Here is an 18,721-nt window from a genome sequence, read left to right as displayed (position 1 = left end):
GCTTCTGGCGGAGTGGCGGAGTGGCGGAGTGGCGGAGTGGCGGAGTGGCGGAGTGGCGGAGTGGCGGAGTGGCGGAGTGGCGGAGTGGCGGAGTGGCGGAGTGGCGGAGTGGCGGAGTGGCGGAGTGGCGGAGTGGCGGAGTGGCGTTCTGAATGTTGTCCACTTGCCTCAAGTCCTTGCTTGCAGGTTGCACTTGAGACCTGACAACAGACAGAAGGGTAACTGTTTTTGTGCTTTTCAGAGAAGAAGCCAGCGTGAGAACAGCCCACCACCCATTTTAGGGCTTTGTTTTCAGCAGACACCTGGGCTGAGCACCAAGAGCAGAAGGCAGTGATAGATAGGGACTGGCATGCGACTCTGCCAGTGGGACCAACCTGCTAGAAGAAACTTAAGTTCCTCTAGCTTTAGGCTAGGCTTTTGAAAATTTAAATCTCACCATCCTTCCTGGCCATCTTCCAGATTTGAACTTTCCACTTAACAAGAAGATGTGGAGGAAAACATGATTGAGACTATAGGATAGAGTGGCCTTTGATGACAGCCCTTGTCATCAGTTAGGCTCTTCCTAATAGTCCAATTAAACTGTCAGTAGTCTGTGGTTTTTACATGTCTGCAGAACAAACAATACTAGAAGTAAGGTGCTCTCTCTCTTTCTAGTCTCTCCTCTTCAAAGCTGCTCGACTAGATCTCACAGGGTCGGGGGAGATGTGACATAGAGGTGAGGAGAGAGACACAGAGACAGAGGCAGAAATGGCTAAACAGGTCCCCCGGCAAGTTCTCAAACATCTGTCCCCTGGAAACACTGTATCAATAAACACAAGGTATTTGTAAGTAGAAAGACATCACAAACTACAAGAAAGCATAATTCTGTCATTTAAATGACACACACACACACACACACACACACACACACACACACACACACACACACACACAGAGCAAAGTAAATATCCTAGAAAGGGGTTTGTACTTAACATTTTCAAGTAATCCTGTTCCTTTCTGAATTACAGATTTGAAAGAAAGAGATTGTCATTTACATTTACGTGTGGTTAAACCATGAAATTATACTTTGGTGAGACAAAGCCCTGTGCATTGGTGTTGTTAGGGATTATAGTTGTGTATTAACCATTTTAAAATTCAAAGTCCCTCTGAACTGATTTATATAGAATTGTAACGTTTGGTTTTTAAATTTAGAGAGCAGCCTTCATCTCTGAAGGGAAACAGCATCGTGTGAAAATGTAGTTTTAAAAAAAACTAATTAATTTACTTATTAAGCATATAGTATTCTGCCTGCATCTATGTCTGAAGACCTGAAGGGGGCACTAGATCCCATTGCAGATGGTCGTGAGCCACCATGTGACTGCTAGGAATTGAACTCAGGACCCCTGGAAGAACAGCCAGTATTTTTAACCTCTGAGCCGTCCCTCCAGTTTATGAAGTTGAAGCTTAAAGGCTTATAATTTGAATGTCATACCTGCAAGTGCCTCCACCACATGCTCTCTTGTCTCTCTCGGTACTTGAGGGTGCTTTTGGTTGGTTTGCTTTTTCATCTTCCTTATTCTGTGATTTTCATGTCTGTCTTAGCAACAGTGGAAAACGATGGGGTAGCAACAGTTGGCTGCCATGTTGTTTGCCTCCTCTCCATGAGTTACAGAACTGAAGTGCTTATGTCCTTCTTCTGATTGGGGTCAAATAAAGGAGGGTCTACATTGAAAATCTCGGGAATGGCATTGGATTATTTCTAATAAAAAGACAAGTCTTCAAAAGGTCTAGGGCTAGTGAGATGCCTCAGAGGGAAAGGTGTTTCCCACTTAAGCCCAAGTGACCAGTGCTCATGGAACCCTCGTAAAGGTGCAAGGACAGAACCAAATTCATGAGGTTTTCATCGGACTTCCACATGTGTGCCCCAGCATGTGCTTCTGCACACATGCATGTTATCTACATGGATAGGATAATAATAAGGAAACTGCCCCCCCCAAACAAAACAAAACAATCTATCCTTAGGCTGGAGGTAGGGAGGACACAGACCCTAGGCAAGGAACTTTTTAAAAAGCCTGTATACAAAGGGTGACTTGTAGAATGACCACGACTATGTTTGTTCTGACTGTAGGGAGGTGGGATGGGATAGAGCCTGGAAAGGCCAAGGCAATTCTCATTCCAGCATGCTCTTTATTGTATGTATGTATGTATGTATGTATGTACTGATTTTGCTGTTTTGAGATAGGGCTTCACTCAGAGATCTGCCTGCCTCCCAAATGCTGGGACTAAAGATGTGCCCCACTATCTTTCTCCATCTCCCTCTCTCTCTTCCTCTCCATCTCCCTCCCCCCCCCAAACACATATACACAAAGGGACGGCAGCTCACACTTCCTAGGATTAGATTAGAAAGGTTCTTACATGGTCAGACTATCTTTTCATTTTTCTCTCTGTTATTCTTGGCTTAATTTGCCACTGTTATCCGAGAATGAATTCTGGCCCATGTTTCTCCTGATTCACACAGGAGCTCACTCCTCACTGAAGCTGCCGATGGCCTGCTCTTGCACATCTTTACTGAGAAGTATCTCTGCAGTAAACGTGCAGCTCTGACAGCTGTCCTCAGTAGGAATCTTGGTGAGAAGGACCATACCCGATATGGCAAGCTGTTGAGTGGGATTCAGTGCATTCCATAGACAGCAAGGGGCACATGTGAGAATAACTGTTATTGTGGGAAAATATTTACAAATCACCTTGCTAGGATGGGCAAAGAATAATCACAGCCCAACTCAGGATGCATACAGGTATTGAAGAGGTAAAGAAAGATCCAGGGAAGATCTTGGTGAGGACCATAGACAATAAGAAGGTTTCAAATAATTGCTGGAACCTTAGGAAGACAAGACAGGGTGAGCACAGGCTTCTGTTCATTATCTTAGCTATTAGAATTGCTGGGCTTGTTTACAGACACAGCTCAATGGGAGTGACCACTGCTTGAATTTATTAGACACTGGTTCAAATGATATCTTAGCACTACCCTTAAACAAAGAACATTCATTCAATTACAAGTTTTTCATTATTTTCCCTTTTGCTGTGAGATTTTTTTTCTTCTATTTTTCCTTCTTGTCTGCCATGGTTTCTTATGGCTCAGCATACACAGTTGATAGGTTGGCCAAAATCAACAGAAAAAAATGTGGTCTGTGGAGCAGAGGTAAGACACTGCATTGAAAACAGACATAATTTTTTAAAACTGAATTGATGTGGTTTGAATTTATCTCAGCATCCATCCCTGAATCAACTGTGAGAAAGCATTTCACGTCTCATGGTCTAGTGAATCTCTTTGCTTAACGTCAACTGATCTGATGCCATTTAAAAGGCTAGGATTGGGTTACTCTGCTTACAAATGGGACAGTTGACTGAGGGATGAACTACATATTCAAATAAATTGCATGGATGCATATAAAATGGTTATTTAATATCTGTTCTCATGTGCCTTGCTTTTTCTTGATTTTAAACTCAATATATGTGTGGTGCAAAGAATTAGTAATTTCCTAAATATAGAATTTATAAACATCATATTATAAATGATATTTGCTAAGACAAATATATATATATATATATATATATATATATATATATAATATATGTATATTCAACTCCACGCATGGAGACTAGAAGACAATAAACTAAAAGGCCAGACAATATCTGATTTCATAAAATATTGCAAATTTCAAACTAGACGATGTTTTTGCAATTTTTAAATAAATCAAACTCTTATATATTTAGCTTTGTTTCTGGATCTCATCCACAATATTATTTTCTACTACTAACTCCAATTATTTACCTTCAGAATACACTTTTCTATCCTGTCATCAAATTACTTCTTCTTTTGAACACCTTTTATTTTGTATGTTTATTTCCCAGTAAGATTTTCTGTCCTCTCAACTTGGTAGAATTATTGGATTTTCCTCTGTGAGCATATTGAACATTTAGGTTTAGAATAAATTAATATTTTTTCTTTTCTGGTATTGATATTTTTTGTCTTTAAAGTTGGGTGCCCTATGACTTACATAGATTTTTCTAGACTTGTATTTTTCATAAAGCTTCAGTATATTCTAATTGTATAGTATATTTTTAATTGTGTGTGTATGCACATGTGAATGAAGTGCTCATAGAGGCCAGAAAGGTAGTCAGATCTCCTGAGGTTGGAGTTATAGTCAGTTATGACTCACCTAATATGGGTGCTCCAAACTAAACTTAAGTCCTGTGTAAGAGCAATATGTGATCTTAATCATGAACTATGTATTAAGCAACTATTTTTATCTGTCTTTTGAGGAGGCAAGGAGTCAATCTCAGCTCCTAGAATATTCTTTATGGTAGGTTTTACATATGTATTATTAAATTCATATCTTGATTTTTTTCTTTTAGTTAGGTGCTATTGTGAGTAGACCTTCCAGTTAAATTTCAAGCATATAGTGCCCAATATGATAACTTAGATGAGAATCCATCATATCACATTCTTTCATTTATTAAACTTTGGTTCTTTTGAGATTTTTAGATTATATCATATACAAACAGTGATATGGGGTTTGCTTTTGAAGTGGCAGTTGTGTTCCAGTAATACTAGATAGACATGGATTCTGTAGTTAGAAGAGATTGGGCAAGTACTCGGTTCTGATCATAGTGTTCAGACTGGTTTTGAACACTCATGGTTCACATTGCCACCACTTTTGGTGGTGGTGACAGCAAGGTCTTGCTATGCAGCCCAGGTTGGCTTTGAATTCTCTTGTGTCTTCTTAGTACTTGGCCATAGGCATACCGTAACCAAGCTCCATAGCAGCATGGAATTTAAAATAGGAAATGAACTCTTATTTCAGGAGGGATACTCACCATTGCATATGTGCAGTACCAGTAATTGTAGTCATGAGTACACCCAACGTTTGTTATTCTGTATATGCTTGCTATCCTGACATGTGTTTCACACAGGTTATTTCTTTTAGTTCTCATTTCAATCTGGAGTTGGTATTTTACAGATAAGGAAACTGTGGTTTATGCAAGTTGGGCAACATGTTTGAGGTACCCAGGGAGCAGGTACTGATGCTGAGCTTCTCATCCAGAGTTTGACTGCACTTCCACCCCAATGGCTTCTGAGTGCCACTCTTGCATTAATGCCATGGCAAGCCCCTAAGCTGCTGTCTTTTGCCTCTTCTTTGAACGGCAGTGCTGTCTGACTCTCCATGGACCAACACCTCTGGATCCTGCAAAGGTAGATGCTTTGAGCTTCAAGAGGTTGGCCCTCCAGACTGTCGGTGTGACAACCTGTGTAAGAGCTACAGCAGCTGCTGCCACGATTTCGATGAGCTCTGTTTGAAAACAGGTACGTGACTTCTGGAGGCCTCACACTTCTAGCAAAAGGCTCAGTGTCACTAGCTTGTTATACACCTCTGCTTTGGCCTATTTACATAGAGGGTTTTAGTTCATTTCTTGAATGACTGATGGCTGCATGAAGTACATACTTAATATGAGTAACTTGGCTCAACTGTTCTTGGTCCAGTCAAAGAAGGCAGTTTACAACTACAGGTCCTATAGACTGAAAGCACTAGGTTTAAAACCAATTCTCTGTATTCTGTGCAAATGGAAAACATTTATGGAATCAATCTGGGGTCTTGTGCTCTGGGTGCCTCTGAAATCTTCTAAAAATTTCCTTGTTTTATTTATCCTGTAGTGGAAGGGTCATTCGAACATATGAGCTATCGAATGAATGCTTGCAAGTCAAGGGGAAATAAGCTTTGGGATTTTGTTATATCCTCTGCTTTCAAAGTCAGTTTTAGATAGGACTTTTTGGAGTATCCTGCATGCTCACCACTATGTCATATGATCTACATAAGCAGAATCCCTGCTTTGAGCACTGGAAACCGATTTCTTAGCTCCCCTGACAAATTATTACATCTGTGCATGGGTGGTATTTTGGAAAGCCCAATTTATCATTGCTATTTGTCTGGTATTTTTTTTTCTTTTTTCTTTTTTTTGGAGCTGGGGACCGAACCCAGGGCCTTGCGCTTGCTAGGGAAGCACTCTACCACTGAGCTAAATCCCCAACCCCTTGTCTGATATTTTTAATGAGACATTATTGCCTTTACTTAAACCTTAGTTCCTGATTTATTTGAAAATCAACATAAACTCCCTAACTGGGACTTATTTTCCCTACAGCTGGCAGAGTATAAGGGCTTCATTAGGTTACTTTTTTGCATAATTTGTTTTCTAAGCACGCAGACATATTTTTGCTGTGGCTTTCTTGTGGAGCTTCTACCAAGGTCTTCAGCTGTGATTCTGCAAGCTTGGAGCTGAGGCTCTTGTGAATTGAGTGTGTGGGTAGAATAGACATTCCCTCAGAGCTCTTTGACCCTAAGACATAAGTGCAAACCTGCAATCTGTGTGTGATGTTCACTGAGGATTTTAGGACATTTTATGCTTCTGGCTTACCTTGAGTATCTTGTCCCCAGTAAGTTAGGCCATCCTTCTGACATTCTGCTCTGAAAACTTTGCAAAACTTAATGCATCTGTGATTCTAGCTTCGTTCTCTTTGAATATAACTCATGCCGTTCTTTCTAGTTTAATGCAGACTATAACAGCATTCTGTAAAGCACATTATTCTCTGATGTCTAAAGCCAACATGGATTGAATGTGGAAGAATCAAATGTCAAATAACAATAAAAAGTTGAAAGAGGAAAAGAAATGTTCTTAAGGCTCTGCTGTGCCAAGACAGGAAGCAAGCCTAAGATTTCAGTATAAACTCTTTCTTTGTTGAGGGTGTCTTGGATATTGTATGTGTATTTATGTGTGTATTCATATACACAATCATGTGGGAGGCAGTATCTTTTTAAACACTCTACTTTCAAACGGCAGTGTAGCATTCCATGATACAACTGAACCGGAATTCATGACTATTCCACGTCTGTCTATTCAATCACCTAACAAGGGCTGCTCCCCTTGGCAGAATGTCATGAAGGAGCAGCCTTGCTTTAGAAGAATGTCATGGCTTCTACTGAGTACACATCTTAGAGGATGAAGGCTTGAGATGTCTGAGTGTACTTCAGTTCAGAGATGCTCTCCTTGATGCTTCACCTGTCAGCAGCCTTCTGCTCCACCCCACCTTGCTTCCCTTCTCAGGGCTGAATGACGGCGTCTGTTGCTTACATGCATGCGGTCTGTTTTTCTGTCTTAGATATGAGCTCCAGGAAGACGGAGCTCTTGTCTTTGTCACTTCATTATACCTTTAGCACCTAGAGGACGGTCAACAATGAGACTGACCCAATTATGAGAATTGGAAAAACTAAATACCTGATTTATCCCTGGAAGCTCTTTTCACCATAGTCCTTGATTTCAGGAATCATAGTTCATTTCCACCACCCTTCTAGAGACATTTAATAAATATTCATTGATCAGCTAGAGTGTGGTGGTTAATCTCACAGTCTTACGTCTGAGATGAAATATAATACTGACATAACTTTTAAAAAAATCTGTAAGACTTGTATTGTTAAAAAATCAATTAAAAACATGACTGTAGCACTTTGATAAAATCCAAAAGTTTACATTTTGAATGTTTTTTTGAAGAACTGAACACTAACCTGTCACTCAGTTGGGAGTTATATTTCCTTTTTTATCTCCTTAGAAGGCCCTGTGTAGATGGCCATTTTGGTCAGTTGGGATTTTGAGAGGATTAATATTTCTTTATATTCTTTCTGTTTGTGGTACTTAGGGCCATTCTGGAAGGGTGGGGATTCCTTGTTTGACTTTCTGGGTTTTACTTTTGTATGAGACCTCAATTATGCTGTGAGTTTCCCCTCTGCTTTGAAAAATTAGAAATTCATTCTATCTGTAAGTTCTCCAGATGCCTTCTTGGCCTCTGGCTGACTCAAGTTTGGCAAATGGATTCAACGATGTGGGCTTCTCGCTCTTTTTGTTGGAAGCCCTTGTAAGCAACTGTGGCCTCTTTCATTTGGTTTGTGTGTGGCAGTGAGAGCATTTCCTTGTGTTGATTTCAGCTCGAGGCTGGGAGTGCACCAAAGACAGATGTGGGGAAGTACGAAACGAGGAAAATGCCTGTCACTGCTCAGAAGACTGCTTGTCCAGGGGAGACTGCTGTACCAACTACCAAGTGGTCTGCAAAGGTACCTGCTTTTAGACCGCCCTGAGATATTAAATACTGGGCATTCACCAAGGCACCCTGAATTGTCTGGCTATAACACCTTGGGCGTGAGATTTGGAGGTCAGAAACAATTGAATTTTTTTTGACTTACTTCTTTTATGTGTGTGTTTCTCCTGCATGAATATATATATATATATATATATATATATATATATATATATATATATATATATCGTGTGTGCAGTGCCCGTGGATGTCAGAAGAGGGCATCAGATTGCCTGGAATGAGATTCAAGGAGGGTTACAAGCCACCTTGTAGGTGCTGGAATTAAACTTGAGTCCTCTGAAAGAGGAACAAATGTTTTTAACCATGGAGCCATTTCTCCAGCCTCTGAATGATACTCTTTCATTTTTATATATTCTTTCTTAGTTTTCTTCTTCTGAATTTCGCTGATTTGAAGCAATAAAAAGTAAATCAGCATCTCAAAAGTAGATAATAATTAAGATGTTTCTAAACTTTCTGTCTTGGTTACTATCAGGTTTCTTAGGCCCAGAGCCTGAAATTTGGTTCATGAGGTTTATTGAGAAATTGCCCTATAGGAAAACCATGTGTGGAGTTCAGGGAATTGGGTCTGGGCTTGTCAATGCAAGCTGTCATAGGTGAGTCTTGCCGTGGCTTGTGTGATAACCAACCTGACACAGTTTATACTTATACCTGGGATATAGTTCTCTTTAAATGCTCATGGGGGGTATTAATTTGATTCCTCAATTTAATATAATCCTATATTTTTTTAAAAATAATTTATATTTTTAAATTTCATTTTATGTACATGAGGAATATCTTAGAGTTTTACTGCTGTGAACAGACACCATGACCAATGCCAGTCTTATAAAGGACAACATTTAATTGGGGCTGTCTTACAGGTTCAGAGGTTTAGTCCATTACCATCAAGGCAGACACATGGCAGCATCCAGGCAGGCATGGTGCAGTTAGAGCTGAGAGTTCTACATCTTTATGTGAAGGCTGAAAGCACTGGCTTCTAGGCAGCTAGGATGAGGGTCTTAAAGCCCACACCCACAGTGACACACCTATTCCAATAGGGCCACACCTTCTAAAGGTGCCACTCCCTGGGTTGAGCATATATAAACCATCACAAGGGGGTTGCTTGAATGCATGTATGTGAGCCACATGCATGCCTGGTTACCATGGAGGACAGCAGAGGGTGTCAGATCCCCTGGAATAGGAGTTACAGATGGTTGTAAGTTACCATGTAGGTGCTAGAAACTGAACCTTGGTCCTCTGCCAGAAAAGTATATACTCCTAATCACTGAGTAGTCTCTCCAGCCCCCAGGACACATATTCTTAAAATAACATGTATAGAATTTGTTCTTTGACAGTTTTACACACCGTATAGAGTGCTGTCTTCCCCTCATTTTCACGTCCCTTCTCCAATTCTCCCCTCCCTGGAAGGCCGTTTCCCACCTTTCTATCAATATGTCTTGTTTTGAGTCCCACGGAATAAAACCATGTCCAACTCCGTGACTTAGGTTTGCCTGCCCCTCCCCTAGAATTCAGCAGCAGCTAGTAGGTCACTTTGGTTCCCTCTCAGGCTGATGCTTAGCTGGTGCCAACCACAGGTCCATTGCAGGCAATTGTAGCCACATGTGGAATATGACTGCATTGGCTATGCCATGCTCTGAGGACAACATTTTACAGCTCTTCTCCCTATCTTGTATATTCTTAGGTTCTTTCCACACCTTCTTCCACAATGTTCCTTGAGATGTAGACACAGGTAGTAGGAGTATTTAACCAGGAAGACCCATCTTCACTGTGGGCACTTTTTCCTGGGCAAGAGCTCCTGGACTGTATACAGTGGAGCTTAGTACTAGCACACACTATTTGGCTGTGTGCTTTCTAATTGTGAACAAGGTGAGACAGGCCTCTCCAAACCCCTGCTGCCTTCTTTCCCTTCCATGGTAGACCATGCCTTGATCCATGAGCTAAAATAAACCCTTTCTCCTCAGAGATGTTATTTTCAGACTATTTTATCATAGCAACAGGGAAAGAGATTCTGTGGCAAAGAGTAAATCACAGAGTCATTTGAAACACTGGAGCGTGACTTTTGTTCCCTGGTGCATGTAACTTGTGTGCCAAGGCCTTAGCAGCGGCCTAGGACTCAGTGTGCTCGCCCGTGAAGGCACTAAAGCATCAACAGATTCAGCCACACCCCAAACTTTACTTGTGTAGTACGTATGTGTATGTGTGGTGATGGTAGAACACAAGCTTTTATGATATTAATGGTCTGTGGCCTCCAGAAAAGATACAGCTCCTGATATGACAGCATTTTAGGAACGACACCAGCCACTTAGAGATTTTTAAGCAAAGACAAAAAAACAAAAACAAAAAAACAAAAAAACAAATAAAACAAAAACAAAAACAAAAACAAACGAACAAAACAAAAAACCCCAAAAAACCAAAAAACAAAAAACCAACCAACCAACTAAACAAACAAACAAGAAAACAAACCATGTCTTTCAATCTATAGGTTACATCACTTCTTATTGCCTCAGTTTGGTCTTTTTCCTGGCACAGAATATCTATAACGCATTTCTGTTAAATGACTTCAGGTAATGGCCAGGGAGATAGCATGCACAAGACCCTGGATTAAACCCCCAGTTAAGAAATAAAGGTGTGTGTGTGCTGTAGAGATGGCTTAGTGGTTAAGAGCACTGGCTGCTCGTCCAAAGGTCCTGAGTTCAAATCCCAGCATCCACATGGCAGCTTAAAACTCTTTGGAACTCCAGTTCCAGGGAGTTCTAGTTCCAACACGGTCACACAGACATACATGCAGGTAAAATGCTCATGCACATGAAACTAAAAATCAATAAATTATTTTTGAAAGGAAGGAAAGAAGAGAAGATTTGGAAGTTGTTTTGTAAGGTATAAATGGATCTGGAAACCTGTCTTTTCAGCTGCTGCTTTGGGAAGTTTCCTCTAGGAGTTTATGCTTTTATTTTGAAGTGTAACATTTATCAAGCATTTATTTCTCCTATTCTCTTGATCTTTATGTAGTAAATATATCAGGAAAGCACAGAGGCTTCAAGGAGAAAAGCCTGGATATCATTCATCACTGAATGGTGACAGGTTAAGGCCATTTTTGGTGGTTTGAACCCTGATCTCAATACTTTAGTGAGCCTCACGTGGCTGCCCTGGGTTACTCGCACTTGGTAAAGTTAATTCAGTCTATTTCTGAGCCGGCCCTGTCATCCAATAGCTAAATGGTCCTGGGCTCTGGAAGACTTCCAGAATTCTTTATATGGAAGAAGTTTCTATGGGATATTGGTCACAATTTTTATGTCTGTTCAAGACATAATTTTTGTCTGTCTTAGAGAGCTTAAGGTAAATTCTTATTGATAATTTTCCCCCAAAGAATGACATGTCCATATCTTTTGTGTTGCTATATCAAAATATCAGAGGCTGGGCCTTTTTAATGGATAAGATCACTCAGTGTAGAGGCTAAAAGTCCCCTATTGGAAGGTCCCTTCTGTTTGACCTCTGATGTTGACTATTGGGCTACATTGTAACCAGGCAGATTCTATTACAAGGAAGATGTTTCATTCTTGTGGGAACCAATGAAGTCCCAAGAGACTTGTATTAAGAACAATGCTCCCACAACCCTGTTTCTTTCCACTAGGCTCCGCCTCTTAAAGATTCTGCCACTTTAAGCACTGCCACATTAGAGATGGATGCTGTAGTTTCTGGATTTCTGGGCATAAACCACAGCAGAACCAATTAAATAACAGCATGGACTGAGGAAATAATGGTTCATTGAAAGTATGAGGTCCCCTAGAATCCATGTAAGAAGCTAGACAAGGTGATAGATGAAGACAGCCAGACCCTGGGGTCTCATTGGTTAGCCAGTCTAGCCAATCCATGAGCTTCAGGTTCATTGACACACCTAGTCTCAGAAAATCAGGTGGATAGTGTCTTAGTTAAGGTTTTATTGCTGTAAAGAAACACCATGACCAAGGCATTCTTGTAAAGAAAAACATTTAATTGAGACTGGCTTACAGTTTTAGAGGTTTAGTCCATTATCATCATGGTGGGAAGCATAGCCTCATGGAGGCAGACATGGTGCTGGAGGAGCCAAGAGTTCTCTACACCTGGATCCGCAGGCAGCCAGGAAGAGACTGTGTACCACAGAGGATATAGCTGTAGCATAGGAGATCTCAAAGCTTCCTCCAACAGTGACACATTTCCTCCAACAAGACCACACCTAATTGTGCCACTCTATGGGGGCCAAACCTATTAAAACGACCATAGAAGTGACAGAAAAAGGCACCTGACATAGACCCTGGGCCTCCATACACGTAGGACTGATGTTCTCAGATCTTAGGGCAAGGTAAGATGGAAAGACAGCTTGGGTTTTGATTTGCGTATTCAAGACTATACTCATGCTTATCAGGAAAGTCTCCTTTGTAATATTTTATCTGTTCTCCTTAGATATTATTATAACAGCAGAAGTCTTCTCTCCGTCAGAAGGGAAGTTGTGTCGTGCTTTCTATGGCTTTGAGATCTTTAGTGGCAGGGAGAGAATGTTCCATCTAATGACCAAACAGTTTATTTTTGGAAGGAAACAAACATGAAATCTTGTCCACTGACGCCACAGTTTTTTTATTTTTCTTTTTTTTTTTTTTGAATCTACAAACCGTCTAGGAGCTGAAAGTTGAAATAAACACCATTTGAGGTTATTAAATCTTAGCTTTCCCACCATGTATGGGTGTACTTTAAAAGCCAGAGCAGACACTAGACTTTATTTCAGAATTTCTTTTTAGATGGTATCCCATAAACAAGTACCAAAGAGGACACAGATCCTGGCGATGGACTCCCGCTCTCGGGGCCTATAAATAGACTCACAATAAATGTCCCCGTATTTTCTTCCAGGAGAATCACACTGGGTAGATGATGACTGCGAAGAAATCAAAGTTCCCGAATGCCCTGCAGGGTGAGTGTATTTTGTCTCATGAATATTATGAAGTATTCCACATGCATAAACCATCACAGAGAGTAAACGACAATAAACATTTTAAGATGGAAATCCCCTTCTACACATAACCTTGTGTGAGTTCTTATAAATACGTTGCCAGTCAAGCTATTTCAAGGGTTTTAAAAAAATGAGATAAAACTCAATTATGTGATACTGTGTGTGTGTGTGTGTGTGTGTGTGTGTGTGGTGTATGCCACCACTCATGCTACAGCACATGTGTGGAGGTCAGAGGACAATTCTGTGGAGTTGATTCTTTCTTTCAGCCTTTACATGGCTTCCAGGGATCCAACTCCAGTCTGCAGGCAAGCAAGTCAGTGGCCGAGCCATGCTGCCAGCCCTACCTTGAAGCTTTGATGTTGTTCTTTTTTCCCTTCAACTCTTTCCTATCACTGCTGTGCATGTTGGAGTCTCAGTGTCTGCTGTGGTCCACCAAAGTGTATCTGCTGATCTCCAGAGGAGGCATTTCCTGCTGCCATTCTCTGTCCTACACTGCGCCTTCCCCATAGTAGTTTTCCTGGAATTCTGTTCCTGCCTTTGTTAGTGTGTGAGGGAGGGGAAAGGAAGAAGGAGATGCTAGAACTTCTAAAGTTGTTATCCAAGAAGGTAGCTCCCACCAGATTCTGCAAAAACCCACTTCTCTGCTAAAGGGCTGACTTACAGGGCAACAGCCACATTGAGTGACACCTAACAGCTCAAGTATGAGTGAAATGGGACACTTATGCCTTCCAGGAAACTGTGAGACTCCATGGGCCTATACAATGCTTGGCAGAAAATATATTCTTAACAAATATGTTTTCATAAAGTATTTAGTCTGTAAATATTTTTTGTTGTGTATGTATTACAGCCTGGGATGCAGAATTTAAGGGTTTAGATATCTTTATTCCCCCTGCTTAAGAATCTTAATTAGCTAAACCACCATCCAAAGAGTACAGAGGGAGGGACCCATGGCTCCAGCTGCATACATAGCACAGGATGGACTTGTTGGTCATCAGTGGGAGGAGAAACCCTTGGTCTTGTGAAGGCTTGATGCCCCAGTGTAGGGGAATGCCAGGGTAGGGAGGGAGAGTGGGTAGGTGGGTGGGGGAGAACCCTCATAGAAGCAGGAGGAGGGAGGATGGGATGGTGGGTTTCTGGAGGGGAAACCGGGAAAGGGGATAATATTGAAATGTAAATGAAAAATGTCCAATAAAAGAAAAATGAAGAATCTTAATTAGGCATAAAAGGTAGGAGAAATAAAGACATCTCAATACTTTGGATGTACAGAATGGTATGAAACAATTTCTGACTGTTTATGTAAGACCCCCTTAAGATATGTTTTACTTGTAACATGACTTCTAATAGACCCAAGTTAAGAGCTGCTCGCCTAGCTTCAAGCTAATAGAAAGAACTCTGTACATAGTTCATTATTCTCTTATGACCAGCCACACCCTTAGAATGATGAAGCACCACTTCATCCATTTTTGGCCTGGATCAATGAGTCCTTTGCTGTTAGACTTTTAAAAATTCTTAATAATTTAAATCACCTTGGAAACAGCTTTATAATAAACTTGAAGGAATGTTTTTATGGTGCTTAGGTTAACTGGGAAGAGTGTGACTGTAGTTAATTGTACCTCACGCACGTCTTCATTAATTTACTAATACATCTGATAAGTATTTATTGCAACTGGACATGGTAGCACATGCCTATAATCCCAGCACTGAGGCTGAGACAGGAGGATTATGGATTTGAAGGTAGCTTAGTCTGTATAGCTAGTTCCTGGGCAGCATGAAACTCTGGAAGGGAAGCTTTTAACAGATAACTAAAAATCAGGATATACAGTATTGCATATGTGAATACAAAGGGGGAAGTTATGTCTCAACGTCATGAAGGAATTTGGAACTGTGGGCAACTAACATAGAAAAGGAAAAAAGTAGAAAAGTAGGTACGAACTTTCCACGTTAAGAATTGGATAAAATACATACTGTGGGTGGACACTGCTGTTATTTATTTATTTATTTACTTATTTATTTTTTAACTATCGCCAAGGCCCTTGCTTGTAAGGTAGAAAACAACAGCAGAGTCAACTACTTTCTCTTGGCCATGGTGACTTTGCCCGTTTAACTCTGAACTCAGTTGCCTCAGATGCTTATGTGGTTGGGAGCCCAGGCTTTGTCCTCCCTGCTTATGTCTTTCTAGTTTTGATGGGTCCTAGTCATTGAGTGTGAATAGATACTGTGAAATGCCGATGGCAGTGGTTTCTCTGAGACTCACCCTGTTCCCGTTTAAGGTTTGTCCGCCCTCCGTTAATCATCTTCTCTGTGGATGGTTTCCGTGCATCATACATGAAGAAAGGCAGCAAGGTTATGCCCAACATTGAGAAACTGCGTAAGTTATTTCCTCACTCTGTGTTCTCATCCAGGTAGTCATTGCTCTGCTATAGGATTCTGGAGTGTCTGTCTGTCTGTCTGTCTGCCTGCCTGTCTGTCTGTCTGTCTATTCCTTCCTTCCCTCTGCCTGCCTTCTTTCCTTTCTTCCTTCCTGACTTCCTTCCTTCCTGACTTCCTTCCTTCCTATCTTCTTCCTCCTCCTCTTTCTCCTTAATAAATTTCATTATTGGAAATAAAAAAGGAAGTAACGTGTTTTCCATAGTTGAGAAAATGAATTTTATACGTGGAATGGTTCTGGATAGTTTTCTTGACCTGATAACTCATTTTCTACTTTCAGGGTCCTGTGGCACCCATGCTCCCTACATGAGGCCTGTGTACCCCACAAAAACCTTCCCTAATCTATATACGCTGGCCACTGTAAGTATTTGTTCTCAAGTAATGTATAGACTAAGGTCTAACTTAACCCTGGAATGACTTGAAGGTGGGGATTAATTCTTTTAAATAAAGCAATATGCTTTAATCAAAAATATTTTTAATATATGATTTGGTGATTTCACAAAGCATATTTTTCTTGTATCCTTTCTTGTCTCCTGACTCTTTCCAGACTATTCCCTACTCCCCCAATTTCATGTTCTTTCTCTCTTTTAAAGAAAACAAACACAAAAATGGAAACAAAAGAAAAAGTCACTTAAAAATAGTTTGACTTTGTTGGTCAAAGCTATTTATTTGGCGTGTGCATGCACACATGTGATGTGTAAGTCAGGGGAGTCAGTGTTATCCTTTCTCCATATGGGTTCTGGGATGACACTCAGGCTTTCAGGCCTGGAAGTGAAGGCTTCTCCTAGTTGATGCAACTGGATGGCCTGAAGGGGAGTTTAAAAGAATATTGTTTAGGACTCAGAGAAAAACTGTTCTCCATTTGCCTGTGTTGTTCACAGCAAGAGCCACTCAAAGCTTTGTGAATGACTGAACTGAACTACGGAATTAAAATTATAACATTTCCAAGCATCATTCTAGTCGATCTCCCCATTAAAATGTCAATTCCAGAGAATTTTATCCTCTATCTTCTAAACTTTCAAATAAGAATGTTAGTTTCAGAGCTTCTATGTTTTTATTTTCAGACATTCCAAATCTACCTTACCTTTTTCTTTCAAACACATTTTCCTATTCTTATGATTATTTAAGTTATTGATTTGAAGAAGAAAAAGACTGATAAATGGAATCCTCTTTGGAGACATGTATATATTTCAAATGAAGTGTTTTTAAGTTTCAGCAGCCAAAAAGACAAATATTATGTTTCTTGCCACCATCTTAAATTTCTAAAGTCACTTAAAATTAGTTGAGACTCACATGTGCAAAAACATACTCAAAACAAAGGCTATGCATATGCTATTGGTTAATTCAATATTGTTATAAAACCTTCTACGATAAGAAAATTGATAATGGAACTAATATATGTGGATCATTACAATGCTATTTTAACAATAAAATTGCTCTTACACAAAGGGTTTATATCCGGAATCCCATGGAATTGTCGGTAATTCAATGTATGATCCTGTCTTTGATGCTTCGTTCCATCTACGAGGGCGAGAGAAGTTTAATCATAGGTGGTGGGGAGGCCAACCGGTAAGTCTTGTGGTCTTTGTGTCTGTGTACCTTGAAAGATTTTGTGTAAAATGCAGGTGTTTTCATCTTTTGATATTTCATGTGTGTGTTCATGTATGTGTACATTTTCTATGTGTATATGTGAATATATGTAGTATATTTGTACTGTAGGTCTATATTTATATACATGTGGGTATGTAATATGTACATATGTACACATATATGTATATGTACATGCATCTAAGTATGTACATGAGAGACTATAAGTTATGCTGATAAAAACGTGACATGATAAATTTCTTTTGCGGGATGATAGTGGTAGGAATGTATTGTGGTTGAATGTCAGAGCTCCTAGATGATTGAAGAATCAAATATTATTGATTTATTAAATTTGAGGATACAATGCAAAAGAAAAAGAACTATGAGTTTCCAGGTGTTTCGACTTCCCAGTGATATAAGCAGAAAGAAGAATAGTTTCTAGAGAAAAAGAATGGATCAAAACTCATGGGGAATTCATAGCTTACTTTATTTAATCCATTTCAATCATTCAAGGTAGGTGTAATAATTGGGATCCTACCTCAGTACTGAGGCAGAGACTGACACTTTGAAGAATATCCTGTTGTGTACCTCAGACACTTGGGCAGAAAATCAAAAGGCTTCAGGCAGCTTCCCCCGGTGTTTTTCCTGTGACCGTATGTTAGGCAACCTGCTTTGGTCAGACACGAGAAGAGTACTGACATAAAGCCATGGTTGTTGACTGTCTAGAACTGGGCTTAAGAGTACAAACTGTAGGTCAGAAGGCTCAGAATCCCCACAGGAACATAAACCAGGGCACGGTCAATCAGATGTTCAGAGGGAGAATGGGAAGTGGTTACATCTCAGGTCTCTGCAGCAACTCAGGGAGGTGGTTCCTTAGACCTCTGCACATTCTGTCCAAATGTGAGAGAGGAAGGCAGCATCCTCTTTTACCCAACAGAGCCGACATGCTGAGACAGCTTGAATCTGAACATTCACTGACACAGATGGGCAGAATAAAGAGTATAAGTCAGACATGGCTTATAAGGTATCGCTTTCTGAGAGAAGGTCATCTGTTGTCAAAAATATCCATCTTGCTTAATAGGTAAATCACTATGCAAGGATAACTGTGGGCTTCTTTTTTTTTTCTTTTAAAATAAACACTGACTGACTTCCTGTGTGCCTTTAGAAAAGGCTCTTTATAATAGATGTTCTGACTTTGCTGTTTTTATTCAGGCTGGATTCCCAGAAGTCTATGATGACTTAGTTTGTGATCCCAGTGAAATTTGTTGACAGGGTAGGTTTCTTAAGTTTATGATAGAGGAATATTTTATGAGCAAATAAAATGATAGAAATGTGAGTGCTATCTGACTATTGCTAGTTGGTCTTTAGTAATAATTTGATTATGGAAACCAACTCGCCTGAGGAACCACAGGGTTCTATGGAGATAAATGGTAGTCTGATATAATTGGATCACCTTACACTTGGTGTTGACATAAAGCTTCCCCGGGTTAGCATGACTCAGCAGCAGAAAAGTCCACACATTCATTACCTCCTGAAGACACCCAGCG

The 18,721-nt window shown here is 40.3% G+C and overlaps 1 protein-coding gene across 25 annotated transcripts in view; it reads left to right on the top strand.

The window, feature by feature from the left end:
- The window catches only part of Enpp2 (ectonucleotide pyrophosphatase/phosphodiesterase 2), a 123,260-nt gene that overhangs the window by 48,898 nt on the left and 55,641 nt on the right, over nt 1-18,721 (top strand). For all 25 annotated transcript variants that reach the window (NM_057104.3, XM_087559264.1, XM_087559262.1 and 22 more), the window contains 6 exon segments: nt 5,189-5,344; nt 8,013-8,138; nt 13,061-13,121; nt 15,431-15,528; nt 15,868-15,947; nt 17,037-17,156. In NM_057104.3, the coding sequence (NP_476445.2) occupies nt 5,189-5,344; nt 8,013-8,138; nt 13,061-13,121; nt 15,431-15,528; nt 15,868-15,947; nt 17,037-17,156 (641 nt within the window).

The sequence above is a fragment of the Rattus norvegicus genome, chromosome 7 (assembly GCF_021556685.1).
Source record: "Rattus norvegicus strain SHRSP/BbbUtx chromosome 7, alternate assembly SHRSP_T2T, whole genome shotgun sequence".
Taxonomy (NCBI): Eukaryota; Metazoa; Chordata; class Mammalia; order Rodentia; family Muridae; genus Rattus; species Rattus norvegicus.
Note: the sequence above shows the minus strand (reverse complement) of the source record. Positions and strands in the feature narration are given on the sequence as shown.